At 42.4% G+C, this 16,182-nt stretch overlaps 1 protein-coding gene across 4 annotated transcripts in view; it reads left to right on the top strand.

The window, feature by feature from the left end:
• The first annotated feature begins 1,559 nt into the window (after positions 1–1,559).
• Positions 1,560–16,182, top strand: part of lyst (lysosomal trafficking regulator) — a 491,836-nt gene continuing 477,213 nt past the window's right edge. For all 4 annotated transcript variants that reach the window (XR_013576613.1, XM_078541985.1, XM_078541986.1 and 1 more), the window contains exon 1: positions 1,560–1,896. Coding sequence is in view for 3 of the 4 variants with exons in the window: in XM_078541985.1 (XP_078398111.1) it covers positions 1,813–1,896 (84 nt within the window). In the remaining variant the exon portion in view is untranslated. The remainder of the gene's footprint in view (positions 1,897–16,182) is intronic.

The following is a 16,182-nucleotide window of genomic DNA, read 5'->3' on the forward strand; positions in this document are numbered from 1 at the left end:
CCTTCGAATTATATTTCCAGCACCTTCAGATAGTCTGACCTGACGGTGAAGATGACAAAGTTTCAGTCAGCCCAGTTCCCAAAGAACATAATCTCGTTCTTGCTGCCATTTACTTTGGCTTCCGAGGCCAGTTTCAATTGGTCACAAGTGCTTATCAGTTGGCAAGCCGACAGCAGTTCCATGCAGAGGATGGTGATGGCATGTAGGCTTTGATAAAAAGGTTCAATACAACACACAAAGAGAGAAGAGAAGAGACAGCCTTGCCTGTCTCCATATTTGACCGGAAAACTTCGATTCCCACCCATTGATTGAAATTGCACTACAGATGATTGTGTAGAGCAGTTGGATCCAGTTGAGGATTCCCTCCCTAAACCCCATTTTGACGAGCATGCCTATCATGTAGAAATGCAATATTTTGTCAAAGGCCTTCTCTTGGTCCAAGCTAATGAAACAGGCATTTACCCTCCTGTTTGATGTGAGAGCAATTGTATCCCTGAGTAGCCCGAGACTATCAGTAATCTTCCTGACGGATACAATGCAATTCTAGTTGAGGTGGATCACCAACTCCACAGCAGGCTTGATCTGATTGGCAATGACCTGGGACAGAATTTTGTGGTCCACGTTAACCAATGTATTGGAATGCCAATTTCTGATGATCTCCCTTTCCCCCTTCCGCTTGTAGATGGGGGTGATGATGCCTTTCTTCATGGATTCTGACATGCTGTTGACCAGACGCATATCCTTGGATATTCCCAGCAGGCCTGGACCGATCCAATCCCACGGAGTTGAATACAACTTGGTTGGTAAACTGACACTTATGGGGGTTTTACTGGTCTCAAAAGGACCTGATAGCCTTTGTCAGCTCATCCAGAGTTAGCAGCTTGTCCGGAACCTACGTACTACTGGAGATACACGAGAGAATTGGAGGAGCACAGAGAACTTGGAGGATTGTAGGGCTGAGGAACACATACTTCGCCATATTTTAAAAAAATGTTCTAAAAGTAATGTTATGATTTTATCAACATCACCAGTGTGCAGATAACTGGAGGAAGTTGATAAGTGCATAATAAGCACCAGTTCAGAATAACCAGCATACATGGGGTTAGAGGTTGGAGGGTGTTATGTAATTGCTGCAGACCGTTGGAAGGTGTTGACATGAAACCCCAGCAACAAATTAATTCACAAAGCTAGCACAACCCACAGTGAAGTGTTTAAGATACATTTGAAACCTATTTTATTTTATGTTAACATTTATGAAATGCATTATTTTGTAATGCAACTTTTGTGGCACTTGAGAAAATTGGAACGGGTATCTGGAGAGAACTGATCTATGATAAGAGTTAGTTTGAAGCAATGCAAAAACTGCCCTTCCCCAAGTTCAGCGCCCGCTTTGCAGGCGAGAATCCAGCCGACCGGCCAAATTTGATTGACAGCCGCAGGGTTCCAATGGTTCGCGCGGCTGAGGGTTGACAGTCGGAAGCGGGCGCGCGCCCGTTCCCTCCTCCAGCGACGCGACATGCGTGATTGCGTCAAGGCGGAACAGAGCGCGAGCTGGAGCTGAGGAGAGGCCACGAGCGCGGGAGCGGTTAACGGCTGGTTCGCGAGCCCGGCCCGGCTGTGGGACTGAGTGACGTGGAGGCAGCCGCTGCCACCGGCGGAGCCCAGCCCCAGGGAATGCACTGAGGAGCTGCCACCATTCCTGGGACAACAAGCTGTGACCTCGACTGGTATAGCGGGCTGTCCAGTGCACCGAACGTCAACACACTCCAAACTTTGCCGCAGGGAGGGACAGTGTCAGTGCCAGTGCCAGCCATGCCCAAGTCCCCGAGCGCTAACCTGAACTTCAGCCTCAGCCACGCGTGGGAGAGGTACCGGCAGTCGGAGCAGCAAGAGCAGGTGAGCTGGAGGGAGGCGAGCCTGGCACCGGCCGAGGGGGTGAGCCTGGCACCGGCCGAGGGGGTGAGCCTGGCACCGGCCGAGGGGGTGAGCCTGGCACCGGCCGAGGGGGTGAGCCTGGCACCGGCCGAGGGGGTGAGCCTGGCACCGGCCGAGGGGGGTGAGCCTGGCACCGGCCGAGGGGGGTGAGCCTGGCACCGGCCGAGGGGGGTGAGCCTGGCACCGGCCGAGGGGGGTGAGCCTGGCACCGGCCGAGGGGGGTGAGCCTGGCACCGGCTGAGGGGGTGAGCCTGGCACCTGCTGAGGGGGGTGAGCCTGGCACTGGCCGAGGGCAGCGAGCCTGGCACCGGCCGAGGAAGGGTAATGAGCTGGCCTGGCAGGTCAGAATGTGGGCATTGGCTGAGGGACCCAGACTCTGGAGAGAAGGTGGCCTGGCAAAGGATGCAGAGTGAGAGAGAATGGCATGGGGAGGGTGACGGGCACAGGAAGGTTGCCCCTGGGCACGGGGGGTGATCGGCACCAAGCACGTTGGTTTTGGGAAGATGTGAGAGTGATGCATTTTGGCACGTAGGACGGTGGGAGAGATCTACATTGGTACTGAGAGATGGCAAGAGTCAGAGAGACTGGTGGGATGGGATGATAGCTCTCTCCCCTCTGAGCCAGAATGGGTTTCATCCCAATCCATAAATTTGAGCTCATAATCTAGGCAGACAACCTGTACAGTAGTGAGTGCTGCACTATTGGAGATACTATCTGTCAGATGAGATGATAAATCAAGGCTTCACCTCTTTCAGATGAGGGCAAAAAAAAAATCCTATGTCATTCTTTTGTGGAAGAGCAGGGCAGATCTCCTTGTGGAATGTTATGTGCACATTGGTTGCTGTGTTTTGCTATATTACAACACTGATAAAGATTACATTTCAAAAAGTACTCTGCTTTGGGATGTCCTGAGTATGAGAAGAGACTGGCTGCGAACATAAAAGGGAGTCCAAAAATCTTTGATAGGTATATGAATAATAAAAAGGTGGTAAAAGGAAGAGTGGGTTTGATTAGGCACCAAAAGGAGGATTTACGCATGGAGGCAGATCATGGTGAAAGAGGAGATGGTTCGGGCACTTAAGGGTTTAAATTTGATGAGGAGGTATTGGATAGGCTGGCTGTTCTTAAATTTGAAAAGGTGCCAGGACTAGATGAGATGCATCCAAAGATACTGAAGGAAGTGAGTGTGGAAATTGCAGATGCACTGCCCACAATTTTTCAATCTTCCTTGGATACAGGGGTGGTGCCAGAGGACTAGAGAATTGTAAATATTACATCCTGTTCAAAAAAGGTTGTTAAGATAAGCTCAGCCACCACAGGCCAGTCAGTTTAACTTGGAGGTGGGGAAGCTTTTAGAAATGAAGATTCTGAATAGAATTAATAGTCACTTAGACAAGCCAACACAGACTTGTTAAGGGCAAATCATGTTTAACTAACTTGCCTGAGTTTTTTAATGAGAGAACAGAGATGGTTGATGAGGGTAACGCTGTTGATAGTACGTGAACTTCCAAAAGGCATTTGATAAAGTGTCACACAACAGACTTGTGAGCAACGTTCGAGCTCATGGAATAAAAAGGACAGTAACAACATGGATATGAAATTGGTTGAGGAACAGGAAACAAAGAGTAGTGGTTAATGGAATTTTTTTGGACTGGAGGAGGGGATATAATGTTGTGAAGGGGGGGTGGTGAAGGCCTTGATGGAGTGCTGGAGGGGGGGGAGGGAACACCTGCAGAGGGCAGACTTTTGGGTGGCACCCCCATCCACCCCATGTGGAAAGGGGCCTTTTGAAGGAGGCGCTCCCCTTCCTGCCCAAGGCCCAAGAATGTTTGCCTGCTGGGCTTCACCCCAACCCCATCCCTGAATATAGATCATTGTGAAATCTTAAATTTTATAGAAAGTAAAATATAGTTGGATTCTTTTGGATCTTATCCTGGTAGGCTTTCTTAATTCATCTATGGTTTGCTTGAAAATATTTTCTCCTCAGTTGGTGTCAGCAAAGGAGATCTCTTAGTATTTCCATTCTGTATCATCAGGGTATATGCATTTGGCCTTTATACAGTGAGTATCCATTGAGCGTCTCCTCCTCTGCCATTCTCGGGAAGTATGAGGAGAAAAAAATGTGATGTGTCTGAAAATATGTCATACAGGTGATGGTGTTTAAACGAGAGCCCATTGGCTGGGTAGCATGGGGTCAACTGCTTTACTCTATTAATGAAGATATTGTTTCACAAAGGACTGTAAACAATATGTCATTTTACATAGTTTAAAAAAAACACAGATTATGCAGCTATTTACTTAAGGCATACCTATGGGCCAGCACTACAAGAGTGCTTAAATGCTATAATCTCTTTTAACTGCTTGAAAAGGTACTGTCAATGGATATAAAATTTCCATTCATTAAATCAACTTTCTCCTGATGTAATCTTATTTTTGTGAAAATGGTGTGTCATCAAATTAGTGACAAACACCTTAAAGAAATAACATTCCACTAGTCAGGACTCGATCTGATTTGAAAAGTAAGGAGTGGTGCACAAAATAAATATACATGTCCCTCTTGTCTACTTAAACGGTTTTCTGAAAAAACATTTCAAGTAAATCAGGTGGCAGAACAACATTTCACTACTGCTGATTTTCAAATGCAGTTTATAGAGGAGATTTAAAGAAACTGCTCCAAATAAGATTATTTTACAAATTTGAATTTGGTTGTGTGGAAATGGTGTTCATCCTATTGAAATAATACAAAGATTATTCTGGGCTTTTCTCTTTCAACCCCCTTTCCATTCTCATGTGACCCTGTATAAGGCTTAGATGGTCAAGTATGTAGAATTGTAGCACTCCATAATCAAGCAGCAGGAGATGCACTTTAATTTGATGGTTTGCATCATGTCTGTGTTTTCTTATGAGACATCATCCATCACTGGTTCTCCGCCTAATAGCTTATTATAGAATTGAGAACAACATCCCCACCCCTTTTCCCCATTCCAAACAAAAACAGGCAAATTTAAGAAATTGCCAAGCATGTGACCCAAACTTACAAAGTTGTGGCTAATTATCTTTGGTGTCATATTTAACACATGAGTTTCTGACCACATATCCAGGTCATCACTAAGGCCGCCTATTTTCACTTCCGTAACATTGCCTAACTCTGGACCTGCTTCACTCATCTGCTGGCAAAACCCAAATCATGCTTTTGTTATTTCCAGCCTTGACTATTCCGGTGCACTTCTGGCTGGCCTCCCATCTTCCATGCTCCTTAAAATTTAGATAATCCAAAATTTTGCACGTGCCCTCATTCCAAGTCCCATTGACCCATCATCCTTGTGCGTGCAAATCTACATTGGTTTCCAGTTAAACAATGCTTCAGTTTTTAAATTCCCATTCTTGTTTTCAACACTGTCCATGGCCTTGCCCCTCACTAACTCTGTAATGTCCTCTAATCCCATAGCCCTCTAAGATACCTGTTGCTTCTCTAATTGTGGCCTCTTGAGCATCTGTGATTTTAATTGCTCTACCATTGGCAACTTTAAACCACCAAAGTCTTAAACTCTGGAATTCCCTCCCTAAACTTCTCCACCTCTCAAGTTTCTTTCGTCCTTTATTATGCCGCTTAAAATCTAACTCTTTGACCAAGCTTTTGGTCATCAGCGCTCGTATCTCCCTATGTTTTTTAAAAAATTCTTTCTTGGGATATGGGCATCGCTGGTTAGGCCACACTTATTGCCAACCCCTAATTGCGCTTGAGAAGGTGGTGGTGAGCCGCCGCCTTGAACCGCTGCACTTCATGTGGTGCAGGTACACCCATAATGCTGTTAGGAAGCGTTTTGACACAGCCGATGGTAAATGCTGAGCTCTTCAAATCCCAGAAGGAAACTTGAAACAGCTGTTACAACTATTCTTCAATTTGTGTAAATTTTGAGATGTGTGCCTTGAATTCAGAAGTAATAAGACCACCAAGTCTTGTAGGTTTTCATAAAACTAGATTAACATTTATTAATAAGCGAAATTATTTTAAATACAAAGATCTACAAATTATTACTGTGCTAACTTCTAAATCCCCCAATCAATCTAACTCCCAGTTACACTTTCTTTAAGGCAACAGTAAGACACACAGATTTTAAAAGACCCAGGCAAAGAAACATGATATCCTGAACAAGCCGAATTCCAAGTGAGTTTTCTTAACTTCAGTTCTTTGAGGACAGCACCTTGAGGCATAGATGCTGAAAGCCTTTTACATTCTTGTAAGATCTTAAAAATGCCTTCCCTAACAAACAGCCTTCTCTCCTTTATACATACTTCCTTCTTTGAATGCAAATACCCATTGTTTCACCGTGTCTTTAGATTTTATCTTCCTGATAATAAAACCCTCTCATAGCACTAAGTTTTACCAGTAATCTTTAGGAAAAATAAACCCACTCTTTTAAACTTCACCTGGCTCGGTGACACGTTTCATTCACTCTTTTGAAAGCAATCCGGTCTGGTTTATTTAAAAATGCAAATGTTCCCTTGACACCTATGTTTCTAAACTTCCCCATGTTTACCTAATTAACATTTCAAACCTAACTTCTCTTTTCATATCAAAGCACTCAGACTAATTCAATTAAGCCTGACACACACACACACACACACACACACAGAGACACATTCTAATATTACTCTATTTTACAATAAATTCCAATAATATTATGAGAATTATTATATCTTCCTGACAAGAAGGTAGTTCCAGGATCCTGACTCAGTGACAATGAAGGAATGGCGATATAGTCCCAAGTCAGGATGATGTGTGGCTTGCAGGGGAACTTGCAGGTGGTGGTGTTCCCATACATCTGCTGCCCTTGTCCTTCTAGGTGGGAGTGGCCGCGGGCTTGGAAGGCGCTGCCGAAGGAATATTGATGAATTCCTGTAGTCCATCTTGTAGATGGTACAGACTGCTGCTACTGTGCGTGAGTGGTGGAGCGAGTGAATGTTGAAGGTGGCTGAAGGGGTGCCAATCAAGCAGGCTGCTTTATCCGGATGGTGTCAAGCTCCATGAGTGTTGTTAGAGCTGTTAGAGTTAGAAAACACAGTAAAGATAAGCTTGTTGGATTATTACCTGTTGATATTCCTTTCAAAGCTGTTTCCTCTCTCTATATCTCCTCTATCTAACTAGCTGTTTCACTCAGCTTGTTTCTATTTCAATTATTAAGAAACCTATTGGAAGCTAGTGACTAAGAATAAATTACTATGTGATGCTGGTGTTATGTCAGCAATGCTTGGTGTGGTTTATTCTCTGTAAATAATGAGTGTCTGATGTGTCTTGCCTTCATGCTATATAATTGAATAATGATCCAAAACTTTATTGATGTGAGCTAAAATTAATATTTTTATTGTTTTGGCTGGAATTACTAATACTGCAGAGTGACATTCATGGTACATTAGCAAAAATGTTTGGGAGTGAATATAAAAACTCTTGCCTTGAGTTTTTATCTTAAAAGCAAAAATAATGTAATCATTAAATAAAGAGCCATAAAATATAGTTCATTTTTAAAAGTAGCTTGGTTTTGCTGATGCATTTAGAATTCTTATTGTTATACGTTTTAGTTTAATGAACCTAATAGACATGTGCATACCTCTAGCTAACAGAAATCTGCAGAACATTATGCAGTAGGCTGTATGCAAATTTTTGTGTCGTTATTATATATAAGTGGCTGTTCAGAATTACTTTAGCACTAACTATTTTATTGCCAACAATAACTGTTATACTCTTTCTCTGACCTGTGGCCTGGATGTGTAAAGCTGTGTCTCAGGACTGTAAGTGTTTGTTACTGCTTCAGTTTATTTTATTTGTCCAAGTAACTTCGATAATCTTAGATGGATTTTTTGATAATGTTGAAGCTATCAATGATCACAGTCACTATGGAATAAACTAGTGATTAACAGGAGCAAACTAGGCTCTCAGTTCACACGTTATCCTTCACAGCCACTGGTTACCATACAAAATTAGAAACTGAACAAAATTCCCTTTCTAGAATGAAGAATTATCAATAGACTACTCAAACCTATGTGAAAGTTTTGTCTAGTTACATGATATTCTGCATCCTTACCTACACTGCAATTTGAACATTGCTCACCAATCTACCACTTCATCTCTGCAGTCTAGCTCAGCAAATCTGTGATAATCCAGATGTTAAACAATGGCCCAGATTTTGCAGTAAGTGACAAGTGAATGGCGTTCACTGCATGTTACCCTCCAGCTCTCCAATAACATCTTGTAGGCTTTTTTTTTGAATGGCAAGCTACGGTCATTGGGTGCCTGAAACAGAGCCGTGCCTTCTATTGGGGCTCTGTGACCCGTGTGAACAGGTGACTGTTTCTCCTTAACCGATCAGATTGAAGAATCCTCACTGAGACATGTAGCGTCTAAACTGGGAAATGTAAATTAGAATATTTAATTCAATGTAAAATAATGTTCAGAAAGTGAAATAAAAAGGAAAGCAAGACTGGATTAAGAGAGATAAGTAAGATAGCAAAGAAAATATTAAAATTATTTTAATTTTTAATTTTTTGAAAATCTCCAACAATAATTAAAACCTGAAGGAATTAGACACCACACTTGTAAAAGTTAATTTTCAACCTGTGAGATTAATGTTATTTTGTTTTGAGTATTGAAATACCCTTGTTTAAGCTTGGAGTGGAGTGCTAAAAATAATGACCATAAAATAAATAACAAAACCAGTATTGAAAACGATCAACAAAACTCTGAAATATATGGAAATATTGTAGAAGGGATCTATATACAGCCTTACTTTGGAAAAGAAAGATTAGCAATGTCCACGTTAAATATGAATTGAAGTGCTGTTTGTTCCAATAGTTGGCCTTCCTGACTGACCGAAGTAAGGTAGGAATTTTCCACTTTATTATTTACCTGCAAGTCCATGAAACAACAGTTAGTGCAAGTAGTGAAAGCAGATTTTCCTTCACTATAAGATTGTGTGCAGTAGAGTTTCAAGGTTTGATATTCAGTTGTGTGCTGATCTGTGGAATAGTGAGACATCAGAAATTTTTGGACAGCAATGGATATGTATGGCTTTGTTCCTCTTTGCAATCACAGAGTGATAATTATGAAACATCTGAGAGATAGACTGTCTACCCTTTTGATGGGACAAGGGTCTCTGATGCAAAACAATCTATAAAAATAGATGGGACAATAAAAATAAAAGGGACAATTAAAACAGGGCAAATGGAGTGTGGCTGAGCTAAGTGAGTGAAGACTTGGAGTTTGGTGAGAGGGGAGTTCAGGGAAGCGGGGGGTAAGGAGCTGTTCGTTTCCACTTTCTATCTTTCTCACCCCATAGAAATTGGTTCTTGCTGTACTACAGGGAAAGGAGCTAGCTGTTTGGTGAGTATCCGGTAAGTGGTTAAGTTCTATTGTATCCCTAAATTAGTGCACAATTTGGTGGTAAAGTTAATAAAATATATAAGAAAGCAACATAAATAAGTGATTAATATAAATAAGTAATTATTTAAAGCACATTAAGGATGGCAGGATAGGTGAGGTGTCAGGGCTGCAGCATGTGGGTGCTCCTGGATAACATTGTGATCCAGGGCAAACACGTCTGCAGTAAGTGTTTGCGGCTTAAGGAACTTCGGTTCAGAGCCATTGAGCTGGAGGGTGAGCTGCAGACTCTGCGACACATCAGGGAGGGGGAAAGTTACCTGGATGCTTTATGACAGGAGGCAGTCACACCACTTAGGATAGGGTCTTCTGATTTGGTCAGTGACCAGGGACAGGAGGGTGTGAGTGAGATTGCAAGTGAGGCAGGTAAGGGGACCCAAAGGGCAGGAGTGTGAGACTCTGCAATTGTCTGATAGGTTTGAGGTTCTCTCAGCTTGTTTTGGATGAGAGTGGGGGCTGCAGGATGGATGAGCAAACTGACCATGGCACTATGGTACAGGAAGCCGGGCAGGGGGGAGCAAAAAGGAACGTAGTGGTAGTAGGGGATAGTATAGTAAGGGGGATTGACACTGTTCTCTGTAGTAAAGAGTGAGAATCCAGATGGCTTTGTTGCCTGCCCGGTGCCATGGTTCGGGACATCTGCTCAGGGCTTGAGAGGAACTTGCATTGGGAGGGCGAGGATCCAGTGGTCCTGGTCCACTAGGTACCAGTGACATAGACAGGATGAGGAAGGAGGCTCTACATAGTCAGTATGACGAGCTAGGCACCAAATTAAGAAGCAGAACCTTAAAGGTAATAATTTCTGGATTATTACCTGAGCCATGTGCAAATTGGCATTGGACAAATAAAATTAGAGAAATTAATGCATGGTGTGGGAGAAGTGGGTTCTGGTTCGTGGGGCACTGGCAACAGTATTGGGGAAAGTAGGATCTGTACCGTTGGGACAGTCTACAGCTGAACCATACTAGGGCTGGTGTCCTGGCGAGCTGCATAACTAGGGAAGTAGAGAGAGTTTAATAGTGAATACTGAATAGTGGGGGCAAGAGATAAAATTTGGGAAGATGTGGTAAACTGAAGAGTAGAGACAGGGCAAGAGAGAAAGGTTCTAAAATGGGAATTGATAAATAGACAGGAAGGGACAGAGAGTACAATTCTAAGAGTAAATCAGATAAGGCTGGTTGCTACAAAAATAATAAACCGACAAAACTAAAGGCTCTATCTAAATGCATGTAGCATTTGAAACAAAACAGATGAACGATAGCTCAAGTAGAAATAAATAAGTACAACCTGATAGCCATTACAGAGACATGGCTACAGGGTGACATAGATTGTACCTGAATATTGAAGGGTATGTGACATTTGGGAAGGACAGGAAGTTAGGAAAAGGTGAAGGGGTGGCTCCGTTAATTAATGATGGTATTAGCACATTAGAGAGGGATGACCTAAGTTCAGGAAACCAGGATGTAGAAACGTTTAGGTTGAAATGAGGAATGATAAAGGCAAGAAGTCACTTGTGGGAATGGTGTACAGGCCCCCTAATTGTAACTGCACAGTAGGACAGAGTATGAAAGAAGAGATAATGGGACCTTGCTATAAAGGTACAGCAATAATCATGGGGGATTTTAATCTACATGTAGACTGGAAAAATTTGATGAGCAAAGATAACGTAGACGAGGAGCTCATAGAAAGTTTTTGGGATAGTTTCTTAGAACAGCACATTCTGGAGCCAACCAGAGAGCAGGCTATACTAGACCTGAGATAATTGACAACCTCACAGTGAAGGCACCCCTAGGTAGCAGTGATCACAATATGATTGAATTTTACATTCGTTTTGAGGGAGAAACAAGTGCGTCCAAAACTAGTATTTTAAACATAAATAGGAGGAATTATGAGGGCATGAAAGCGGAGGTTGCTAAAATGAACTGGCAAATGAGGTTAAGGGATAGGTCAATAGAGGTACAGTGGCAGATATTTAAAGGGATATTTCAGAATACACAATAGATACATTCCAATGGGAAAGAAAAGTTCCAAGGGGAGGGCCCACCACCTGTGGTAAACAAAAAAAAGTTAAAGACAGTATCAAACTTAAAAAGCATATAATTATGCAAAGATGGATGGCAGGCCAGAAGATTGGAAAGAATATAAAAAACAGCAAAGGATGACAAAAAGATTAACAAGGAGGGAAAAATTACAGTATGAGAGAAAGCTAGCTAGTAATATAAAAATGGATAGTAAGAGTTTCTGTAGGTATTTAAATAAGGAAAAGGTTAAAGTGAGCGTTGGTCCTATAGAAAGTGCATCTGGATGCATCCTAATGGAAAGTAGGGAGATGGCGGATGAATTAAATAGGTATTTTGCTTTGTTCTTCACTATAGAAGACACAAGCAACATCCCAGAAATAGGTGTAATCAACAAATGGAAGGGAGGGAGGAGCTCTGGGTGGGAGGAGGCAGTGGTATTAAGAAAATTGTTGGGGCTGCGGGCTGACAAACCCCCAGGTCTGGATGGACTTCGCCCTAAGGTCTTGAAAGAAGCAGCTAGTGAGATAGTTGATGTGTGGTTTTAATTTTCCGAAGTTCCCTAGATTTGGGGAAGGTTCCATTAGAGTAGAAAGTAGCAAATGTAACTCCTTCACTCAAAAAGGGAGGGAGACAGAAAGCAGGAAACAACAGGCCAGTTAGCCTAACACCTGTCATAGGGAAAATGTTAGCTATTATTAAAGATGTTATAGCAGGGCATTTAGAAAAATTCAAGGCAATCAGGAAGAGCCGACATGGTTTTGTAAAAGGGAAATCATGTTCAACTAATTTATTGGAGTCTTTTGAAGGAGTCACGTGCTGTGGATAAAGGGGAACCGATGGATGTACTGTATTTTGATTTTCAGAAGGCATTTGAAAGGTGAAACATCAAAGGTTATTGCAGAAAATAAAAGCTCATGGTGTAGGGCGTAACATATTGGCACGGATAGAAGATTGGCTGGCTAGCAGGAAGCAGAGAGTTGGCATAAATGGATCTTTTTCTGGTTGGCAGAATGTGATGAGTGGTGTGCCACAGGGATCAGTACTGGGGCCTCAACTTTTTACAATTTAAGTTATATAAATTACTTGGATGAAGGGACCGAAGGAATGGTTGCTAAATTTGCTGACGACACAAAGGTAGGTAGGAAAGTGTGAAGAGGATGTAAGGAGGCTACAAAGTGACATAGATAGGTTAAGTGAGCAGGCAAAGATCTGGCAAATGGAGTATAATGTGGGCAAACGTGAAATCGTTCGTTTTGGCAGGAAGAATAAAAAAGCTTATCTAAATAGTGAGAGATTGCAGAGCTCTGAGATTCAGAGGGATCTTGGTGTCCTAGTGCATGAATCACAAAAGGTTAGTAGGCAGGTACAGCAGGTGAATAGGAAAGCTAATAGAATATTATCATTTATTGTGAGGGGAATTGATTCCAAAAGCTTATGCTTCAGTTGTACAGGGCATTGGTGAGACCACATCAGGGGTATTGTATACAGTACTGGTCTCCTTATTTAAAGAAAGATATAAATGTGTTAGAAGCAGTTCAGAGAAGGTTTACTACACTAATACCAGGAATGGGCGGGTTGTCTTATGAGGAAAGGCTGGACAGGTTAGGCTTGTATTAGAAGAGTAAGAGGTGACTTGATTGAAACATATAAGATCCTGAGGGGTCTTGACAGGGTGAATGTGGAGAGGATGTTTCCTCTTGTGGGAGAATTTAGAACTAGCCACTGTTTAAAAATAAGGGGTCGCTCATCTAAGACAGAGTTGAGGAGAAATTTTTTCTGAGTGTTGAGAGCCTTTGGAACTCTCTTCCTTAAAAGGTGGTAGAAGCAGAGCCTTTGAATATTTTTAAGGTAGAGGTAGATAGATTCTTAATTACCAAAGGGGTGAAAGGCTATCAAGGGTAGGCAGGAATGTGGGACTGGGGTTCCATTCAGATTAGCCATGATCTTATTGAATGACAAAGCAGGCTCGAGGGGCCGAGTGACCTACTCCTGCTCCTAATTTGTATGTTTGTAAAAACAAACCAAAACCTTGACAAAAACAGAATTACCTGGAAAAACTCAGCAGGTCTGGCAGCATCGGTGGAGAAGAAATCAGTTAACGTTTCGAGTCCTCATGACCCTTCGGCAGAACTGAGTATAGTTAGGAGAAAGGTGAAATATAAACTGGTCTAAGGTGGGGGGGCGGGGGGAGAGAGAAGTTGAGGGTGGGGTGATTGTGGAGATAAGCAAGCAGTGATAGGAGCAGATAATCAAAAGATGTCACAGACAAAAGGATCAAAGAGGTGTTGAAGGTGGTAATATTATCTAAGAAAAGTGCTAATTAAGAATGGAAGGCAGGATACTCAAGGTACAGCTCTAGTGGGGGTGGGGTGGAAAGACTAACAAAGTTTTAGTTTTAGATTTAAAAATAATGGAAATAGGTGGGGAAAGAAGAATCTATATGAATTATTGAAAAAAAAGGGAGGGGGGAGAAACGGGGTGGGGATGGGGGGAGGGGGAGTTTAAGATCTAAAGTTGTTGAATTCAATATTCAGCCCAGAAGGCTGTAAAGTGCCTAGTCGGAAGATGAGGTGCTGTTCCTCCAGTTTGCGTTGGGCTTCACTGGAACAATGCAGCAAGCCAAGGACAGACATGTGGGCAAGAGAACAGGGTGGAGTGTTAAAATGGCAAGCGACAGGGAGGTTTGGGTCTTTCTTGCGGACAGACCGCAGGTGTTCTGCAAAGTGGTCGCCCAGTTTGCGTTTGGTCTCTCCAATGTAGAGGAGACCGCATTGGGACCAACAAATGCAGTAGACTAAGTTAGGGGAAATGCAAGTGAAATGCTGCTTCACTTGAAAGGAGTGTTTGGGCCCTTGGACGGTGAGGATAGAGGAAGTGAAGGGGCAGGTGTTGATCTTCTGCATGGGCATGGGGAGGTGGCATATGTGGGGGTTGAGGAGTAGGGGGTGATGGAGGAGTGGACCAGGGTGTCCCGGAGGGAACGATCCCTACGGAATGCCGCCAGGGGGAGTGAAGGGAAGATGTATTTGGTGGTGGCATCATGCTGGAGTTGGCGGAAATGGCGGAGGATGATCCTTTGAATGCGGAGGCTGGTGGGGTGATAAGTGAGGACAAGGGGGACCCTATCATGTTTCTGGGAAGGAGGAGAAGGCGTGAGGGCGGATGCGCGGGATATGGGCCGGACACGGTCCTGCCTTCCATTCTTAATTAGCACTTTTCTTAGATAATATCACCACCTTCAACACCTCTTTGATCCTTTTGTCTGTGACATCTTTTGATTATCTGCTCCTATCACTGCTTGCTTATCTCCACAATCACCCCACCCTCAACTTCTCTCTCCCCCCGCCCCCCCCACCTTAGACCAGCTTATATTTCACCTTTCTCCTAACTATACTCAGTTCTGCCGAAGGGTCATGAGGACTCGAAACGTTAACTGATTTCTTCTCCACCGATGCTGCCAGACCTGCTGAGTTTTTCCAGGTAATTCTGTTTTTGTTTTGGATTTCCAGCATCCGCAGTAGCTTTTAGCTTTTTGTTTTTAAAACCTTGACAATCCTGGTCCCTTGCAGCCCTTAGCTCAAAGAAGCAATATATCCACTTGTTTAAATTTTAGAAGTTACAATTTTGCTTACATTGTGTTGGGTTATTGAAGCTGCAGTTTTTGATCTGAAGGTGCATGGCATATGATACTTATTTTCTGTTGATTGTGAGTGAATTATTCAGTATGTATTATTTACAGAGTAATTCCACTAACTCAGCTGTAAAATTATACATTGTATTTTATACACTGAACATGTGGTAAATAAAACATGCGCTTTGTGTTCTTTGGAGATGTTTTGCGTGTCTTACATAAATTGTCTGTTATATTTGCACCAGTGATGTGCTGTGCTTTTTGTTCCTAGTGATTTGACTTGTTGGTATTTCATTCTGAGACACTGCTGGCCTTTTTCAATGTGGAAAACATTTTTATGTATAGTACACAAAACAATCGCAGTGAATTGCACATCTTAATTGGTCCCTCATTGGTTTCTTGCTTGCACGATGTGAGCAGTTTTTGCTATTTTTATTGATGATTCACCAGTTATTCAAGTATATGCCCAAACTTAACTCTGGATCATCCACTATCAATGTAATTCTGCAGAACAGTATGTCTGTCTCAATTTGATGTAGTTTTCTATTAATAAGGGTAAAGCTGCCATTTAAAATGAGCAGAGTGGAGATTCTGAAATTGAATAGTTTGAGATTCTGCAGAGAACAATAGTTATATTAACACTTTTATTTCAAATCCTTGAGGTTTATGCAGCAAGATTTTCTCTATTTATTTTAAGACTTCCATCATGGCCAAGGTCCGAATTGAGGAAAACTTTACCATCAATCATTTTTTCAAGTAAAATACAAAAATACAGAAAATGATAGAACAGAGTAAAATAACATATTGACCGTTAGATTGGGGTCTTTATGTTATCAGAATTCAAAGTTTAACAGTCGGTTGTGAAAAACATTTCTTCCATCCAATTTTGTTCTGTTATCGCCTACTAAGAAGAATGTGAAAACTAGTTGGATAATTTGATTTATATTCTTAGTTTGTTTCTTTCTCAAGCAAGGTAATGCCTAACTTTTGCTGTTTAACCTCGGATGCCATAGGGTATAATTCAGAGACAGTGGGCACAAACTCGCTTCCCAATATCCCATGGTGCACTTTGTTCGAGAACTAATGAGCTTTTGGTTTGTGTAACATCTGGAGTGAAACTTCTCTGTTTATTTTGGACCCTGTCCTGGTTTGAAGTGTTT

The sequence above is a fragment of the Cetorhinus maximus genome, chromosome 5, assembly GCF_964194155.1.
Source record: "Cetorhinus maximus chromosome 5, sCetMax3.hap1.1, whole genome shotgun sequence".
In the NCBI taxonomy this organism is placed as follows: Eukaryota; Metazoa; Chordata; class Chondrichthyes; order Lamniformes; family Cetorhinidae; genus Cetorhinus; species Cetorhinus maximus.